General features: G+C 44.3%; 1 protein-coding gene across 3 annotated transcripts in view; it reads left to right on the top strand.

Annotated features, from left to right (window-relative positions):
- The first annotated feature begins 3696 nt into the window (after nt 1-3696).
- CEMIP2 (cell migration inducing hyaluronidase 2) overlaps nt 3697-20326 on the top strand; it is a 48547-nt gene continuing 31917 nt past the window's right edge. For 2 of the 3 annotated variants that reach the window (XM_075447169.1, XM_075447167.1), the window contains exons 1-3: nt 3697-3784; nt 14611-14947; nt 19780-19920. In XM_075447169.1, the coding sequence (XP_075303284.1) occupies nt 14623-14947; nt 19780-19920 (466 nt within the window). In that variant the 5' untranslated portion in view covers nt 3697-3784; nt 14611-14622. Of the gene's footprint in view, nt 3785-7756; nt 7979-14610; nt 14948-19779; nt 19921-20326 lie in introns of those variants that run through there. The other variant, XM_075447168.1, reaches the window with a different exon arrangement.

The raw sequence follows: 20326 nt of genomic DNA, 5'->3' as shown, positions 1-20326 counted from the left end.
CTTTGAAATTCTGACATTTTTCTCCATTGTAAAATTTTTGGTAACAGCCAGAGTGAGAGGGGGAGAAAGAAAGGTGGGATTGAGGCAGAACTGTGTAATGAGTTGCTAGGGGAAGCTTTAGGGAAGTTGTTGAAATTCTTGAAGCACCCAGAGCAGACACTGCAGTCTTGAGGCCACGTGTCTCCTGCCAGCATCCTTGCTGTCGTTGTCACTGATTTAGAGGAGTTTTTGTGTAAGATAGGTAAGGACTGAACCCGGACTTCTGAACTCCTGAGTGAATGCGTTTGCCACATAACACAGGTTTTTGTTGTTTGCTTTCAATGTGATTAATTTCAGTAATAATAAATGAATTCTCTAATAATGCCCTGCACACTTTTTTGTAGACCTGCAAAAAGAGAATGAGTTGTATATGGGTTTGTTTTGACACGCATTAAGAAAAAGGCACGATGCATCGATGGGGAAGACGGTACACTGAAACTGTTCCCTGTGAAAACCTGGTTACAAATTACCTCTGCATTCCCCCACTGTGCATTTCAAACTCTTATCTTCTCCCTTAAGCTGTTGTTATATTTTGTTAACTGCTGCTAACTTTGGTTGGAGCACAGTATGTCGAAGTAGGAACAGGCTTTTACCAAAAGAAAACCTCCCCTGAGCGTAGGCAGCCTTTGTATTATTTCAGGAATTTAACTTTTTTTTGCCACCCAATGTGTTAGGCTTCCAGAGAGGTAATTAAAAATCCTTGTGTTTGGTATGATAGTTTAAAACACAGCTACTATATGGAAAAGGTATTACCACAGAGTGCCTGGGACATATGCCAGAAAGGCTTAAATAAGGAAAGAAATATGTACGTTTGCTCTCTTATCTTGATAGACCATCAGTAAGATTTTCTAAATCACAAGGAGCTGGATGGAAATTTAGAAAACAGAATGTAATTTTAACTACTGACTGGATAAACTTACCACTTTCCTCCCCCCTTCCCCATCTCCTAGTACCTGTTTTTGTTCAGAGGAACGAAAGTTGGCTTCCTTCTCGCTTATTTTGAAATCATCAGACCATAGTGACCGCATCAATGACCTCTTTCAAGTCTACATGCTGATATTTTTGCACTTTGGGCTATACGCTTGGCCAAGGTTTTGCCTGCTTAAACCCAAAGAAGTATGAGAAAAGAAGTCGTGCTCCATGCAGATGTAATGCTCTAGTGCAACATGTGGGTTCGAGGCAGAGATTTCAAATACCCGGCTCATCTCAAAGCCCAGTCTTTCACAGACTTACAGGGCTTACGGATGGTTTTATTCATCACTTTAAAAAATTACAGATGTTGGGTGATAATTCAATTCTGTAAGAGATCTAGTGCTTTTACAGCTGACAGGTATTTGTGATTTGCTTAAGACTGACAGGTAGGCATTGTATGTGTTGTCTAAAATACGCGCATGCATGTGTGTGTATCTGCAATATATTTAGCTTCAGACTGCTTCAAGTATGTAGAAGGGTTTCTACTTTGTGGCCCCATGTGGTAGTACTGGCAAACATCTACCCAAGCGTCACTGAAGTGAGCTCTTTGCAGGCTTACGACTGGGAACATTGATCAGCAGTCTGCGTTCCTTCATTCTGTATACAAGTGTATAAAAAGTAAATAGTTTCTGTTCCTGGACTCGTGGTTTTCCGGTGGATAAGCAGTGCTTTGTGTTCATGAAAAACAAAAGCGTTTGAAGAATGACACATTTGAAGAGTATAGTTCTATTGTGTAATGAGCACAGAAAACATACCCCTCTGACAAAATCACCTTTACAGATATTTTTTATGGAAGTAAGTGAAAATGCATTAAGTGAAAGTATTTTTTTCAAAGGAGAGGACAGGCTTAACCCTAAACAATTTATGGAATACCAGGATTTCCACAAATTAAATTGCATGAACATTTTGTTACAATTGGCATTCCCGAGGAATAATTCACTGTTATTTTTTATACAGGATTGTATGATGAAGGATAATTGAAAGAGTGTTTTGATATTAAAAAAACAAAAACTTTCAGAAGGTCAGGCACATACTAAAGACAGTGCATGCAGTGAAAACAGTACACCTACTACTTCTTTGCTACGGCTTCACTGTACATGAACACAGTTTGCCCATCCAAAGAGACAACTGAATTAATAATTGGATACCTGCATTTCAGGGACAAACACCATATTACATGTGTAAAATGGATCTCCAGTGCCATTTTTTTAAACTGGGCATTTTCTTTGGCTTTGAATTTCACGTAGAATCATAGGTTGAAAAAGACCTCTAAGATCATCCAGTCCAACTGTCAACCCAACACCACCATGCCTGCTAAGCCATACCCCGAAGTGCCACATCTACGCGTTTTCTGAACACCTCCAGGGATGGGGACTCAACCACCTCCCTGGGCAGCCTGTTCCAATGTCTGACCACTCTTTCAGTAAAGAAGGTTTTTCCTAATATCCAATCTAAACCTCCCCTAACGCAACTTGAGGCCATTGCTTCTCGTTCTATTGCTAGTGACTGCGGAGAAGAGACCACCTCCTGCCTCACTACAGCCTCCTTTCAGGTAGTTGTAGAGAGCAATAAGGTTCCCCCGTCAGCCTCCTCTTCTCCAGACTGGACAGCCCCAGTTTCCTCAGCCACTCCTCATAAGGCTTGCTCTCCAAATCCTTCACCAGCCTCGCTGCCCTGCTCTGGACACGCTCCAGCACCTCAACGTCCTTCTTGCAGTGAGGGGCCCAAACCATTAGACAAAGGCAAACTTCCTTCAATTCGATTTCCGCCGAAGCCACTGGCACACGTCAGTACTCAGTCTGGCTGTGTGTTTGTCGAAATGAGTCAAAGATTTACATCCACGTGCCTTGGAAGGATTATGCTCCTGGGCTTTCCGTCACCGGGGGGTGGGTGTGTCCGTGTGTCTGCGTGTTACCCCAGGCGAGGGGGGCGAGGGGTGCCCCCCGGGCGCGGCGGGCCGGCAGGCAGCGGCCCGGTCAGCAGCGTCCTCGCGGGCAGCGAAGGGCCCACAGCCGGGCGCGGAGCCCCGCGGGGAGCACGGCCCAGTCACTGCCGCGTCCTTTCCAGGCGCCTGGAATTTTCCCCAGGAAACGACCACGCCGGGAAGCGCCGGCCGCGTGTTTCCCGAACCGCTTCACTGAAACCGTCTCGGATATGATCAGCGCCCTCGCCGTTTCTATTTCTTTTTTTTTTTTTCCTTAAATTTCCGATGAGCTCGGCCAGCCTCGGTGCACTGGGAGGTCCCGAGCTCGGGAGAGACCAGCGGGCAGACCCACGCCAAAGCCGACCGCCCCGGAGGCGGAGGTGCGCCCGAGCTCCGCGTCCCCAGCCGGGGGCGAGCCCCGGGGCCTCCGCACCAGGTTGGCGTTCTCCGCGCTGGAGCAGCTGCGGGCGGGAGGGCCGGGGCCTCTGCTCTCCCGCCGGCCCCGGGGGGCGGCCACACCGCGCCGGTCCGGTCTGGGGTCACCGCCGCTCCCGGGGGCAGGGCCGGGCCGGGCCGCGCGGCGCCAGGCGGAGCGGGGCGGGGCGGCCCCGCTCCTCCCCCGGCGGGTGGGTGGGAGGCGGGGCCGCGGTGGCGGGGCGCAGCCGCCTCGTTTCGAGGCCGGGGATCGTCGCCCCGGGGCGGGGGGGCCGCAGTCGCTGCCAATTGCGTAAGGGCGGCAGCCAGGGCGGGGAGCGGCGGGAGGCGGCGAACAGCCGGGCGGCCTCCCGCCATGTCCGGGGCGGGGAGCGCCATGCCGCCGCCCTGAGCGCGCCGCCGCGCCGGGCCCAGGTGAGTGCGCGCCCGGACGGGGGCCGGGGAGCGGCGGCGGGGGGCTGCGGAGGGGCCGCCGGCGCGGGCGAGCCGCCAGGGCGCGGGCCGGCCTGCCGCGGCTGCCCGGCCGGCCGCTGCGGCACCGGCCTCTTTTGTTCCCGGGGCCGGCAGGAGGGGAAGGGAGAGCCGGGCCGGGCCGGCGGTGAGCGCAGCCGCGGCTGCCTGGAGGAGCCGCCTGCTCCGCCCGGAGACGTGCGACCGCGTCCCGGGCTGCGGGGGCGGCGTGCGGCCCCCCCTCCTCCTCCCCCCGGGGCTGCCCGGCGTGGGCTCGGCGCCCCGGGCGGGCTCGGCGGCAGGTGCCGCGGCGGCGGGGCTGCGCGGCCTGCGCCGGCGCCCCGGGAGTGGCGCCGCGGGGCACGGCCGGGCTCCGGGCATCGCCGCCGCCGGAGGGGTCCCGTGGCCGCGGGGTGGCTTTGTGGGCCCGGGGGCGTGGGGAGAGCGGGGTGGGAGCTGCGCGGCCGAGCCCCCCTCGTAGGGGGTAGGTGCGCGGTGGTGGGTGCCCTGCGCTTGTGCCGCGCCGCAGCTGCCCGTTTTTGGGTGGTATCAGGCAAGTTTTGGTGAATCGCAGAGAAAGATCTGTAACAGCTCAGGTAGGCTGCCGGTGTGAAATGGCCCGTGGGTCGTCTTTGCTCCTGGGGTTCGTCTTTGCTCTTGGGGGTCTGTGGCTGTCGGAGGCGTTTTGTCTGCTGGGTCCTGCCTACGCGGAATCGTCTGGCAGATGGGGTTTGATGGGCCTGCCCCTCTTGCTCTCTCCCTACTGATGCAGCATCCAGCAGGGTGTCCAGAAGAGTTACACTGGAGAAAGAAAAGAAGAGAAGGGGTAGGGGGAGAAAGACAAGAGGACCACTGCGAGGTCCTTGCTGAAGCGAGACTGCAGAAACGTGTCTTCTGAAATACAGCGTCTGATCTGGACGGTAGATGTGACGTGTGCTGTTTTGGGATGTGGACAGGTACTTGTTCAGTGGCGGACCGTAGGGGCTTTAATTATGGACATTAACACTTCAGCCCCACCGTATTTTGTGGGGAAGGTGGTGATGAGGGTTGGCTGGAAGCTTTTAATCTGTTTGTCAGGCTTGTTCCTGACTGGTGGAGACACTAAGCTAGCAGCGGAGGATGGTGACCCCTGGGTGGAAAAACTGTTGTTTTCAGCAGGCCGGGTAAAATCCACTCAGGTTTTCCCAGCTGTAGAGAAGAGTTCCCATTTGATGGCGCCGTTCACATTTCTTCAAGGCTGACAAACTAGAGGATGGGACAGGGGAGCAAAAAGTTCGTATTTCCTCCAAGGCATGAATATAAAAATAGTTACAGCACAAGGAGATCTGCTAATCCTAGAAGCCTGAAGAACAAACTGTGGGATTTCCTCAGTTGTTTTGCGGCTTGATGATTTTATTTTTGTTTGTTTGTTTAAGTCTCAATTGATACCTGTTTGAATACCTTGTACTTGAAAGGAGGTTTTATTTCCTTGAGTAATGGTAGGATACAGTGGGGCAGGTACTTTTCATTCTGATTTAGATACTCGAAAATAACATTCTTATCACCAAAGATGCAATTAGCTGCCTACAGACCTCGGACAATCTGGACTAGAAACGCTCTTTAATTACAGACAGCTTCTTAATTTGCTTTTAATACCAAGCACAGCCATTAACTTCCTTTTTCATGTGTGCAGCACATTGCAGAAAAATCTTTAAACGGTTTTAGCATACTCTTTTTGTGCATTTTGAAGAAAGTCTGTTCAGCTTCTTGGTGTGGAAGTCTTGTTTGCAGAACACTAATGTTCTGGAGGTCGCCGTTTCTCCTCCACGTGAGGAAAGAAAGGTGGGTGTTAGAAATGTCGAGGGTGTTGCTCAGTGACTCGGTTACGGTCCTCTTACCTGCTGGGTGTGAAGGAGCCCTTTGCTTCCTCACCCCTGGGAGGGCACCGACCACCCTCTACGCTGGCGTCCGAGCTCCACCTCCTCTTTGTTCTGCCTTGCACAGGAGATGGGGGAGAGCCGGAGAGGAGGGGGAACCTGTTCCCCAGTGTTTGTCGGGGGCTGAGGCTACAGCCTCTGCCCCTGTGCAGGAAAAACCCCTGCTACCCCCTCCCCACAGCTAAGGGGGCTCCGCAGCAGGGTGGCTATGTCGTGCAGGTCTGCAAGGGAGCTCGTCCCACCGCGCTTGCGGCAGCTCTGTTCTTCACCTGCTGGTGTGCTTGCACCAATGACTTAAAAACCGCTGACAGAAATTAGTGGGGAAGCGATCAGCTAGTAAATCTCACTTTCTGTGTTTTAAAAAATCAGGTGATAGGAACACACTCTGAACTACATCGGTGAAGTTCATTCTTTGCATTAGCAAGGCAGTTCTATAAAGTCACTTGAAGCATACATCAATACGTGGTTACAATCTGTCTTGTAAATTACAGTTTCTTGTGTGGAATCGAGTCATGATTAGACTTGGTCCATTCTTTGCTTATTTTTGCTAAAAAGGATTTCGCTGCTGTTTTAATCTAGGTGGTTTTGGCAAGACAAATGGGAATGAATTGTTTGTAGATGTGGGCGTAGAAATCCACAGAAGTATCCTCTTGGAATGGTAATACTGGGAAAGGAAATGGAGAGGGAGTAGAAAACTATACACCTTGAAGAAAGATGTGAGAGGGAAGAGCGATTTGTTTGCTGATATGGACAGGAAATATTCAAGACGTTAAAGAATGAGCACGTTGGAACTTGTAACTGATTTTACTACTTTGCTGTGAAGTAGGTTAACAAAATGGAATGTAATAGTAGCTCTTCCATCCTTTTGGAGCAAGGGATTGAGAAGGAAAAAAAAAAGAGAGTAGTGCAGACATGTGAAATGTCTAGCTATACCTGGCAGGATATTGCAAGGCTTGGCTGTTGGGTGCAGAGTTGTTGGAGTTTCCTAGAAAGGAATTTACCACAGTAATCCAAAATATGAATGCAGCTACCAGCTCAGCAGAATGCGTACTTAATGGTGGATTAGGAATCTTTGTTTTGCTTTTTGAAGACTTGCTTCTGTTTTGAGAGATCCCGAATATGCTGTTTGTGATTCTTATTAAAGGGAAATGATGGAAGAATGTTTTTTGTTTTCAAAAATTGTACAAGAGCTTTGCGTCGTGGAAGTTAAACCACTGTACATCATTCAGCAGGCTCTTGACAGGCTTAGTTCTGTGACTCCTGTGATGCCTTGGGGCCACAGAGGATGCTGGCATTCAGACACACGGTCAAGTTATCCTGCGCTAGCTTAGCTGTAGAAACACAGGACTGCTACTTTTAAGGCTTTGTGCTCTCATGGATGTAGCTGGTGTGTGCCCTGCACTGCTGCTGGAGGCCACCGTTCCTACAGCAAAATGAAAACTGTTCCTATGTTTCAGCTACCATATGTCGGTCTGGCATGTTAATTTAAGCCATCAGGTAAAGATGTGATTTGTGCTGCCAGTGTCACCGGTTGCAATGGCTGAGCTGAGGGGGGATTTGGCCCTTGTAGGAGGATGTGATTTTGGAAAAGTGGGGGCAGAAGACGACAGTTAAATGAGATCTTGAAGAATGGCCACATCGTGTCAGGCAAGGTGACTGTCCAGACAATTACCTGATGTCCAACAGTGGTGAGTAATAGATGTCTGGTAGAGGCATGAAATGGTGATACTACGGCTTCCAGCCTCCGACAGCCTACGGTGCGAGGGCATTCTGAGCTCGAGGCAGTATCATTTGTGCGACAGTCCTTGACTGACTTCGCTTCTGCAGCCTTGTTGTTGTTCTTCAGGTCCACAGCAGGTTCAGAAACCTCTTTGTCTGCCCCCCCTCCTCCCTTCGCCTTGGAAGAGATGTGAACAGTCATTTGCATTCTCAGCACTACTTCTAACTGTGTGGACCTGTGTCGTGTATCGTCTCTCTTAGTCATCCTTCTCCAGGATGAAGAATCCTTTGGGAGTTCAAACAGCAAAGAGGTGCTGATGTCACAGCTTGTTTGCTTAGTGGATGCGATTTGGAGCTCTTGGCTTAATTATCTTTTGATGCGAACTCATTTTGCTTGGCTCATACAAATGCAAGACAACTCTAAAAGAATGTGGGTGTGCAGCTACAGCAGTTCAGCTTCTCAAGCAGCATTGCTTTCTTTGTGGCTGATGCATGATTAAAAACTGCAGAGACAATCCTTCAGGTAAGCAGTATAAGGGGTGGCATGTCGTTTACTGAATTTTGAATTGGACTGAAAAAAAACTGTAAGAACTGGAGAGGTTTCCTTGAGAAGAAAACCAAGATAAGGACAAAGAACCAGGATGAAGAAGAAAGAAATGCGTATACTGATATGGAAGAGAGCATGTTATGCTACCGACTAATGTTTTAAATATAATTTAAACATGACAACCCACCAGTTATTAAGCGATTCTATTGATACACTCGGGAGTTTCTTGGAGTATTTATGCTTACATCTGTTGACCAAAGCTAGATATGGGATCCTACTCTTTCCTTTACTGCCTGTTATATTCTGTACTGTCATATATGCTTCTAATGTATTTGTGAGAGCTTTTCTAGTTTAATAATAAGGAAATAGATATCTAATCTCACCTTCTTCCTCTTGAATGAATTGTGGGCTGGAACTCTGTTTCATCAGTGATTCAAGGTAGTGTCAGAACTGGACTTCACTTCTCTGAAGTGTATTACCGTTACATAGAATATTTCTCTGTGGTGAAGTCCTAAGCTGTAGCTGTTTTGGATGGGATTTGTGTTCTTCTAGAGACTGCAGATATCTGTAGATACTACTTCTTCTTATCATCGATGCAAGATGTAGTTTAAAAAAATTTCTTTTTGCCCCATTTTTAGTTTTTTTTTTCCCCTGCCATTTTCTTCAGGTTCTCTAAGGTGAATGCTGCAAATCCGTTACTTTCACGTGGAAGCTGTTGACTTAAACAGAGCTATTTATTTGCTTATAAGCAGGCTGGTACTCAGATGCATCGCTGAGGGAGACCACCGTGTTCTGTAAACTAACCCTCACAATGTCCCTGTGAGGCTAGTGACCACATTTTTTCTCGTGTTACAGGCTTGGAGTCCAAATAAGCTGTGACTCACGCAGCAAGCTAGTGGCAGATGCGTGATTAAAATGCAAGTTTCCACTCTTGATCTCTTATGCAAGTCACTAAATCTTTAATTTTCTGCAAATGATAGAAACAGTAAAAATTATTCCATTTGTGTGCCTATTTCAGCACACATGCCGTATTTCCTAGTGTGCTCGCTTGGGTTATCCATATTTAAGTCATCGGTCTGTTCACTTGTGTGCAAAGAAACAAATGGTTTCTGAGTAACTTCCTCCAGCAGAACGTGCTATTACTTCAACAATGAATGAGAAACAGAATTGAGTTCCCCAATTTGTAAGTGATTTATAAAGAATAACTATGTCAAAACGAAACAAAGGAGGGAAGAAATTGCAGTCACTGGAAGCGTCAGGCAGCATTTTAGATACACAGGCCACAGGTCCATGCTGTGGCTTCTGGCTTATGTTTCTTTGTTTCAATTGGCAAGATCAGAGCAGACTAGCAGTCTCTTGAGGTCAGTTAAGAATGCTTGCAGGACAGTGTTTGGTGTCCAGGAATTGGAAAAGACCAGTGTGTCCCTGCAGATTCTATAGTAGGATACGTCTCTGCAGAACTATGAAAATATGTAAGTTTTGTACATGAACTTTGTGAAAAGTCAGGTGTTTCATCTGCTAGATCAAATGCTTTCTGACACTTAGGCAAGTGAAACCAAGTGACTGCTGCAGAGCTCTTTCACACAAACTGCGGATGAATGAGAAAAGCCCGGTTGTCACTGGAGAGGGGAACCATTTTTTTTGTACAAAAGCTGACTTTGCCACTGATCTTTCAGCCTCATCCTTAACAGAGACCTACCAAATGCCTTCAGAAGAGGCTAGGAACTAAATGCATGGCTCTCCTGTGTGCCATAAGCCGTGAACCCAAGAGTGGTTTTGCTTTGCATGCTGTAATTTCATACTTGTTCCCACAGACAAACTCATATTCCACATGCTGCAAATTACCTGTCTGCTTCCCTTGGGAAGCGATCTTCTCACCATCTGCTCCACCCCCTTGCCCCAGCGTCCTTTCTAATCCATAGATAATAAATAAATTGTTTTGCATATCACCTAAACATGTGTAATTAAACTTTTCCTACTTGTATATAGGCTTTAAATTTGCCTCTGACCTGGAGAGAGACTTGTGTGCTCAAAATATTTAATTAGACCAGCTGGTGAAGATTGCTTCTATCTACAGACCTTTTCTTATACTGTAAATGTTATGCAAGCTTGCACTGCTGTCTTTTTATCTGTGGTACTTCGGAAGGACGTGCTCTAGGAGATGTAGTCCTCAGCTCAAGTAGTTTCCAGTGGTTGCGTATCATGCAATTTTGTGCATTTTCTGTCTACCAAAAAAATCAGGAAAAATTAATAGTTGCTACACAGGAAATTCAGAAAATATGGTGCAATATAACTTATTTTGGACAAAGTTTTATAATCTTTATAAAAGAGCTTGTAGTTATTTTTCTATGGCTGTTCCTGTTTGTCCTCTGATTTTCTTCTGAAACTGCTGGGCAGGGGAGAAAACTCAGTGTTGGCACGCGGCAAACAGCGTATATGGTAGAAGTCTAGAGTTTTCACACTTTAAGTCAGCTGGGATTTTTCAGGCTGTTATAAATGTTTTTGTGATTTCCAGCAGTTACTTAACTGTGTTAATGTGTTTTACTGTGCACATATTCTTTCCAGCTTTTGCACATGCGGGTGGAAGAGTAGGTTTTCTACAGACGTGCTGTCTATTATCACAGTGAATAGGTGTAATTTCAAAACAAGGCAGTGGAAGAAAATGTGGAACCAGATCGGAAAGTCTGTGGGCACCCCATCTGTCTGCTGGGAACCATTAATTTTCTTGACGGTGGGGTGAAGATTTGCTGAACTGGGGACTTCTAAGGCACTGGAAACATTGTCCTCAAATCAGTGTCTCCATTGTAGCTGATCAGCTTGGAGGCTTGTAAAGGTGTGCATGTCGTACTTTCAGAGCTTGCTTTACATCGCTTTCTGTTTGGTAAGGATAGCTTCTTAAGGATTAATGAACTATGCATCCTTAAAATACGCTTTAAGGCAAGCATTAATTTCTTTGTACTGTATGAAGGTAAGCATGCTTGTTTACAGTGTCTTGAGGAGGTGCGAGGGTGCAGGAGTTTTCTGGCACATTTGACATATTTTGTTAGACTGAGCATTTGACAGCAGAAAAGTGTGAAGTATCTTGGTATATTTCTCACGTTTCGGGTGGTGTCAGGTGATGTTTTGAATTGCCTCGAGAGTGAATCTGATTCCTTGCTAGGAAACCAGCCGCAAACCGAGTTTGTTGGAGAGGGTGCATAAGCAGAAACCCAGGTTGTGTGGAGTAGCACTAGTCTTGCAGAAGAGTGACATGCAAATAGTGTAGTCTTCCAGCAGATGAGTGGTAACGAGTGCGTAGTGGGCTGAAGCATCTGAGACGCTCTAGACAAGTCCTTGGGTTGCAAGCTTCCCTGGTGCTGCAAGCACATGCCTACCTGTGGCACTGACTAAAAGCTGTGGTGAGCAATGGATTTTGCATAATACCCTGTTGAAGGCTGAAGGGTGAGAAGCTTGGGAATACTGAGGTAGCAGCCTGCCTGAATGACATGGCAAGTAACAGATTTTTACAGATCGTATTCTGTATAATTCTGTTGGGTAAGGCAGCCAGTTGTGTATTATGCAAGAACTTGGCTTTTACTGAAATCACTCTGAAGCAAGATGCAGAGTAAAATACTGCATCACTCTGTGTACTGTAGTACAATTGTAAAAGTTGTGGTGTTCTTGTCTAGGACTGCACCATCAAGAGGGGATGCCCAGATCTTGAGCTCCTTTAGGAGACCTCCTGCTTCTGTGGGTTTAGGAGATCCAGGTGACTCTGGTGTTTTTAATTGCAAATGATCTCCTGGGCTCTTTGATCTTGGCATTTTTTGCTTTTTCTTTTAAAGGAATGCAGTATAGGCACAGGTCAAAGGGAAATGGCAGACCTTAGGTGGAGAAAGGAAAAGTGTTACATGGAAAAATTCAGATACATGGAACTTGGGAAAAGTGGTATTTAAACAGTTCAGATTTACTTTTTCCCTGCATTTTACTCAAACTGTGTTTGTGTAAACAAAGAACTGCACAGTCTACAGCACAGCTGACCATATAGCCAACTACTGCACTTGCATTTGTGTGACGCTATCTGAGGATTTCAACAGAATACAAATAAGTCAATAATTTGAATCAGGTTGTTGATGTGTCTTAATTTTAACAAAAAAGCCAGTAGCTGTTCTACAGAGTAGAAAAGATCCTTCCCTCTTCTTGTGTTATTTGAAATTCTCTAGCTTAAAGAAGGAAGTGTTGAAATGGTTACTCCTGTTGAAATGGAAAACTGTATAGCAAGTCTTTTGATTGTGCTAGGTATCTCCTTATGGCATTGTTTCGTTATTTTTATTTTGGAATGGGTAAGACACTGATTCTGCAGTCTCTTTTCCACCCATCCATGGGGTGACCTGTGTCTGCACTAGATTTTTACAGGTTGCGAATTGAGGCTTGCAGACAAGGTGGAATCTGTTGTACAAAGCAAAATATGCTTGAAATATGACACAAGTGTTTTCGATGTCTGTTGTAATGAATGACTTTTTTTCCTTAAAGGGGCAGCAGTACTTTAAGAGGTCTTAGTAGGCAAAGTTGTGATAAAATTATTCTGTGAAAGTGAGTTGTGTATAACCATTCTGGATTTAGTTGATACAGCTGAGCAATTAATAAACTTGTTAACTCTTTCTATCATGTTATAATGAACACTCTGTAGTCATTTTGTCGATGTGATAGGTAAATGCGATACCTGAAAACTTTTTAATCATGTTGAGGAGTTGGGGGTTGAAACTATAAAAAAAATCTCAATGCTGGCTCAGATTTCTTTAAATTTTTAATCACAGATACTTCAGTATTTGTTTCAGCTATATGTAAATACTGCCTTTGAATTAGCTGAAAATTCCTGTTCTGCTAACGCCACTTCTAAAACATAGAAATGATTGAGTTTTCACTGCTGAAAGATGGCTAGTTGAGTGTAGAAGCACATGTGGTGAAAGCAAGCTGTTTCACAGTGCTCATAACGCGTTGGGCAGTTAAGTTTGAGAGCAGAGGATTAGGTTTGGGAAATAGTTTCTCGAAGAACAGAAAGGAGAATGGTGAAAATCAATTTGCTACAATGAACAGGTGTGAAAAACTATGCTGGAGGACTTGGCATAATTTTTGCAGTTTGGGGTGGCTACTCCAGTTAATGTTTCAGTGCCTTTATTGTCACTGCACGTACATCTGGAGAGGCATTATCCCCAATGAAAGGGTAATCCAGCCTGTTCAATAACAACAACTCTTTTGCCTTGAGACAGTGAAGTATCAGATTTTGCAGCATGCAAGACAAAAGGCTCCTTTGCTACTTCTCAGAATAAGATTAGAGTTGTCACGTTTCTCCTTCACCAGCGTGCCTGGCACTTCAGAGCATAGCTCAGACTTCCCTTTGTTAATGGAAGAGAAAGGCTATCTTTATGCTCTTCCGTTATTGGTACTTTTTATTTTCATAATTCATTTTTATATTTAATGCACATGACTTACGCCTAAATCCCATTCAGGATTAGTTTGGAAAGTTGGGTTTCAGTTAACTGAAACTTGAGCAGCCTTCTCAAAAAATCCCATCCCTAAGAAATGTTAATTAAAACAAAAAAAAAAAATCGTGCAAGCTTTGTGAGTACTCCATACAGTACAACACGGTATACCAGAAAGCCTGAGAAAAGTCAAACACAGTTTTGCATCTCTGAAAACAAACCACAAGAGTGTGGTAGGTTAGAACTGCTGGTGAGGATGGGCTGGGCAGTGATGTTTTAGGTAGGCTTTCCTCACTGGTAGCTTTGGAAAAAGATGGAAACAATACTAGTAACTAAAATAAAAGTAGCACTCACTTCTGGTGATGTGTACAGAGATCTGTAGCAGTTGTGTTGCTTCCGGGCTTTGTGTCTGAACCCAGGCATCTCAGCAGCAAGAAAACCCACAGGTTTGCTGAAGAAGATGCAGATGACTTTCTTACAGGACCATTCCTGATGCTCCTTTACTTAGCAACCAAATCCCGCTGCAAGTAAACTAGGAGTTTGCAGGCTCTATATGCCTCAGCTAATTAAAAGTGTTGACTAAGTAGCATCAGCATGAATATAAATAAAATTGTTTGGTATTTTACATATTAAATTTAAATGCATTTTACTGCTTCCAGTGTGGAAGCAAGGCTTGTCTCTTTCAGCTCCTTTTCCATAAAGGAAAACAATGAGGAGTTTGTTCAGCTTCTGTGTGCAGAAGAAATACATTTAGGCATTCTTTGCATAACTGTGGGGAAGAAGGGGTTGCTAGCTTTCTCATTGTTCAACTTGTTTCATAATTGTTAACTGTGAAAACACTCTGTGAAAAATACCTGGTGGAACTACAAAGAAATGGTCTGTGCGGTACGGCATTCCTGCAGGAGATGCTTTTGAGTTTAATTTTATTGTTGAAGATATGTGTACTGTTGTTTCAAGCTGTTATACCGTGGCAAATGACCAGTAGCAACTGAGTGACTGGTACTTTGTGAACAGCCACAGTTTCAGTGGCTGCTCTTGAGAAGGCATGTGGCTTAAAATTGCTTTTGTCTCTCTTTTTTTTTTTTTATGTATTTTACTCTGTGTTCTGAAAGCCTATCTCTTGTTTTTCCCCCCTGTGTGTTCCAGTGACTTTATAACATGCAACACACTGATGCCAGGGGGAGCTCCCCTGCTTTCCTCCGGCCTCAGAACGGGAGCGGTCACAGGTCTTCGGGGTACGTCCCAGGGAGAATCGCCCCTCTCCGTCCCCCACCGCCTTCGCAGAGCCATGCTGCAGCCGAATTCACCTCTGCGAGACAAGAAGCCCGGACAAGACTCCCGTCCTTACCAGTGAATCAGCACCGCCACCAGGCAGAAGCCAGCAGGCATAAAAATACTCTCATTTGCTTTGCCATTTCTAGCCTTTCACTTTTTGTTGCACTGGGGATTTTTTTGGGAATAGCTTCAAAATATGCTCCAGATGGTAAGTTCTTTTGCAAACAAAATCATCCTAGGCATTACAGTCCCTGTGAATGCAATTCAATAATTCAGTGTCAGTGCTTATTCAGCATTAGTGTTAAGTGCAAAAATAGGACACTTACTGCGGTTTTAACATGGAGGGTTGCAGTGTTTGGGGGCTAAGATCAGCTTCTTTTTCTGTTTTTAGTGTCATTTCTGTATGTTTTTACTATGCATGATTTGGTTTACTTACGTGAAGCAAAATGGCATAGAAGTAAATAAAGACTGCTGGTGAGTAGGAAAGCAGCATGGGTGTTGTATGAGTGTAATTATTTTTGTCTGCAGAAGAAGCTGTCTGTTCACAAACTGCAGACAAAATGAAATCCTGTTTAAGCAGTAACTAAGGAAGGTAGTAAAAGAGTATTCAAGTAAAAACATCTAAAAACCTGCAAGAATTAATACTAACAGTACGTTTGCTTTGTTTATACACAAATTGGGTAGGGACCTTTTTGATGTAGTAGCCCTGATTTTTTCAGTTAATCTTAGATAACTGGGCAACTTCCATGGAATTTGAAAATCCTCCCAAATGTGTTGGTGATTATAAAGCATGAAAAGGTGATGTGATTAACCATTGATTGCTAAGTAGACATCCCTCTGGCCAAATACTGCTAGGAGTTGCTGTGAGGTGAAGTTGCTAATGGTTGGCAGTATAGTTTGGAGCATGGGTTGTTTTGGTTTGTAGGGGTTTTGGGTGGTTTTGGTTTTGTTTTTTTTTTTTTTTTTGCATTCTGAGTTCTTTTGGTTTGGTGTTTTTCTTAAGGCAGAATTCAGATTTCTAAAAGCTAAAAAACAGGGGTTTGAGTTGAAACTGTTGGCTATTGTAACACAACAAACTTAGACTCCTCAGTGGCTCTTGGCATAGTACCTCAAAAGATTCAGTTTCCAAACAGGTTGAACAAATTAGATGATCAGTTGAAGATTTCAGATGACAGTACAAAATGCACACATCTAACTGGAGTGCTCTTGGTGGTGGCTTGCCGAGATCTCTTCTTGGGTGAAGTTACTGAGTTTTCCTAATAATTATTAAGGAAAACAAAAAGACCTGAGGGAGCAGTAAATTGAAAGTTACTGCTGTGTGGTGATCCAGGTCACTGGTGGCGGGTATGTATCTGCAGTAAGTACTTTGGTTACTGCCAAGTTCAAGAGAAGTCTGAAGGGTGGCTTAGCTAGTTGACTCTGAGAAGTACTTTTGGCTGGGATAAAACCTTCCTGCTTTGATATCAAGACTTTAACTTTTAATTAACTAAAAGCTGTAGATTCTGTTGATGGGTTTAGAAGAAGTGGGGTGTTATTGTGTGCTGCGGGATACATAAAATAATAGTCTCTTTATGCTTTAAAAGCTGATAGTTTGAAGGAGATGGCTGGCCTTTTGTAAAAGCGTAAGTGGTTTTGGAATGTTTTTGCTTCATCCACAGCAGCTCATTCCAGAGGCGTTGAATTGTGTGCATTTTTTGCACTGAATGCATGGTCAGCAAGTGGTTGATGGATCACCAGGGATACTGAAGATGCTGTAGGAAGAGTTGCTGTGATTTAGTAGATGAGCTTTTTTTTTTTGTCTACAGTAATGACTTGCGTAATGGCTAAGGAGTAACCCAAGGTCATGACTGCTTTGCTTTTGTGTCCCACTGCTTCTCAGTAGAAGTCCAAGCCCATTTTCAGCATTAATTGTTGCATTGTGTCTTTCTGAAGTTGCCCTGCATTATGCTTTTAAAAAAACGCAACATGCACCCACAGAATCCTTTGGAAAGCCTGACACAAGAGAAGCGCCTGCAGGCACCAAGGAAAGTCTGGCTGTAGCTGCAGATTTAATCTTGCAGTATTGTTGTTGGAGCAACTCCCCAAGAGTTTCCCAACAGATTGAAATGTTCATACACTCAGCTCCAACCTAGCACATGTGGTACTGCAGCCAAGGACACCAGTTCCAGCTAGGTGTGTTCTTCTTAAGGGCTAATTGGAAATCCATACTGTCAGTACTTTTTAATGTCTGTTTAAAAGGCAGTGGAGGGAATGTGAGACTTAATGGTAATTGCGTGTAAATCCTTAACCTCCGGCATACCTTCCCCAAAGGGAAAATGGTACTTGTCTGCATTTGTGTTCCTGCCTGTCAGCTGCTTTGTTTTTTCCTCTATGCTTTTATCTTCCTGTCATCATCTTTTTTTTTTTTTTTTTTCCTAAGGAGTCCTGAACACTGGAGATCAGGGAGAGCGCTGGAAATGCAATTTCCTTCCCCATTTCCAGGGGCTTATGGTGCAAGGTCGGGGTGACAAGCTGGGGAGGTTTTCAGGGAAAAGTTCTGCTTAGCCTTTGCAGCTCTCAGCTGGAGCTTGCCCAGGGTAAACAGGATCCTTAGAAAATTTAGCTGCCAAACTGTGATAAACTTCTGCTGAGCATAATATAACACTGGTAACTTTTTCCCAGAGGCCTTAAAAACTCCAGACTTGGTGGCTAAGCAGGTAGAAAGCAACTATTTAACTACGTCTTGCGAACTGTTTCCTGGCTTTTCTCCTGCCAAATTTCGTATCCTTGTTCCACCACATGGAAAGTTCTAGAATTATTTTTTTTTTTTCTTTGGCAGGGTGTTTTTGTGGGTGTTTTTTTTTTTTTTCTCCACTGTTTGCAAAAATATCACTTCCTTCCCCCCTGCCCCCAACTCTCTTGGAAGCAACTAAACCTTAAGGGAGAGCTGAACCATTTTTACAAAAATGCTCTGAAGCAGAGGCTTGACTTGAAGACATTTCAACAAGAGTGGTTAAATCTGGCAAGGCCACAACTAGCTAAAATGTTCTGCTCTACGCTTCTGTTTTCATTTAACCTTAACTGTAGAGGCAATGACGGTGGTCTGTAAAATCTAATCAGTAATTTTGGAAGTAACATATGGTGGAGTACTAAATATTTGATGTTTCCCTGCACCACACTGCAATTTCTAAGGAAGAGTTTTGAAACACTTTTGCTGAGCACATGTGATCTGCTTGCCAAAAAGTTCATCCACTGTGCTTCAGAAGCATGCTTGCATTACAGGAATGCTTATTTCTGATGCTGATGGCTTGCTTGCTGGATTGTAATGTCCAATAGAACTGAATTTTTTTTTTCCCAGTTATTGTGCTATACCTCTTCTTTCTGACTCAACAGAAAAATTTACATTTACTAGATCTTCTGTGAATCATGCTAAGCAGAAATCATCAGGTTGCTGACTCATGGTTTCCTTACATTGCCCTTTGCTACGAGCCAGGAAATAATGTGTTTCTTCACAGTGCTTGCGTGTGTGGTGTCTGGGGGAAGGGGTTTAGTGACTCTGTGTGAGTCAGGCGATAGACTTGTGTTTATCCGCTGGGTGCTCAGCAGTCTTGCTGATCACAGTGCTACTTGCTTTTTGGCTTTTTCTCATGTTGAATTTCATTTTCTAAATGCTGTCATTTTAGGATCCCCCAAAAGATTTTCTTTTGTCTTTATTCTTATATTACTACTTGAATGCCTTTTGCCCTTACGCAGTTCTACTAATTTTTTTCCCACTGGTAGCCAAATCTTGGTTTATGTGGGTTTCCTGAGTTGGAAAGGATTTGAAATGTGGAGAGTAACACCAAAGGAAAAACATCTCTGCCAGCAAAGCTAAGGCTGGGTTGTGTTAAACTTGTGGGCAGGTTTTGCTTTTTTAGATTTTGCAACAACGGGCTGTTGGTAGTAGCTTTTTGCCCCCAGAGTTGCATTGCAGATGTGTGGGTGTTTTTCTCCAGAAGAGAAGATGTGAAAAGGCTATTTTAGCAGTTACTTTCAGCTGGGATGCTAACCTGTTTATTTTGGCATCTTTTTGGTTGTCTTCTGCTTAAGAAAAATATTTTCAGTCTGACTTTTCTTTTTGTAACAAACTCCAAAGAATATACTTCCCTTTTCTGTTTTTGTAGTGTGTCTATGCTGCAGCATTACTCAGCTGCTTAATATGCTAAAGATGTGCATGTTGTAGGTACTACATTGCTGTATCTTCATCTGAAATCACACAGTCCTGTCAGTTCTTGCTGCTGCGTCTCCTTTTCTGGCCTCGTAGTATGGTGTTACTGCCTGTGTAGTGCCAGACCTTCAGCAAGGATTGCATGTGTCTCTGCTCTCGCGTAATTTGTAGCCTGATATTTAAGCTGACTTCCTAAGGAGTACAAACTGTCAGTTTAGGTTCAAATGTCTTGTCTCCTAGGAAACTGCTCTAACCAGTAAGATGTTACGCTAAATATATTAAGGGTGTCTTGTAGCTCTTTGTCCCTTACTTGCAAACCTATACTGAAAGAAGTGATTGGAGTGCTTAAGGAGGGATCAGCCTTTCTCACACAGGGAGAGACCTTGAGAGAGGTGGGGTATTTAAATGCTTTACAACTATGTTGGTCTAGGTAGCTGGCCTAGGAAGTCCAGTGCTCAGTGTGACTGCTATGGATCCGAGTGCTTTCCAGTTACCTCTCCTCATCTACTGCAGGTGATGCAGAAAATCTCAGAAAACTCAGCTGGAGTTCGACAGTGTTTATTGTCAACAGTACATGTTGACAGTTCAGTCTGCGGTCATCAGCAGTTTAATTCGGTATAAGAATGCTTTCCCACCAGTGTGAGTTTAGCAACCTTTCAGATATCTTTTTGGCTGCTCTAATACAAACATTAGCATCAGTGGCTGCAGTAATGTGACTACAGAAGGAGGTGGGAATCCTTTGTGGATGACTGATTCTGCCTTGCTTCTTTTCATCCTGGTGCTGCCTTAATTGATGTGATGATGGTGGTTTTTTTTTTTTTTTTTTTGAACCTTAATTTTGCATTGTATTGCAGAGAATTGTCCCGATCAGAATCCTCGTCTTAAAAACTGGAGCCCTGGGAAAGATCCTGAAAAGAGAGTTTTTATCAAAAAAGGGGATTTGTTTCGTCTGAACTCAGATGCTACAGTACACTCCATAGTTATACAGGATGGAGGTATGAATGGCAAGATGCACATCATGCTTCAGTTTACTGCATAGTTTATGATTCTGTGATTACATGAAAAATGTGTTGAATTTTATGTTGCAGCTTATATATTTATAATATAAAATAATATTTTATATTAAAAGAAAATTATTTATTTATTAACAGCAAGAAGTTATTATAATAATTATAATCTTATAGTTATTATAAAACCAGTTTGCCTGCTTTTACTTTTTAGCCTGCTACCAGGCCAGAAATATTATTAAAAAGAGAAATAAACACAGTAAAGTCTTTTCAATGGAGCATTGACGTGGCTTTCTGTAGGACACAGTAAAGCAAGACTTGTGTAGTAGCCTTCCTTGTACAAGATTTGATTGTCTTCTGATGCTGACTGTGGTATGTTAGTAATTCTACCAAA

The sequence above is a fragment of the Opisthocomus hoazin genome, chromosome Z, assembly GCF_030867145.1.
Source record: "Opisthocomus hoazin isolate bOpiHoa1 chromosome Z, bOpiHoa1.hap1, whole genome shotgun sequence".
Classification (NCBI taxonomy): domain Eukaryota; kingdom Metazoa; phylum Chordata; class Aves; order Opisthocomiformes; family Opisthocomidae; genus Opisthocomus; species Opisthocomus hoazin.
The sequence above is the reverse complement of the archived record's forward strand: the minus strand, read 5'-3'. Positions and strand labels throughout refer to the sequence as shown.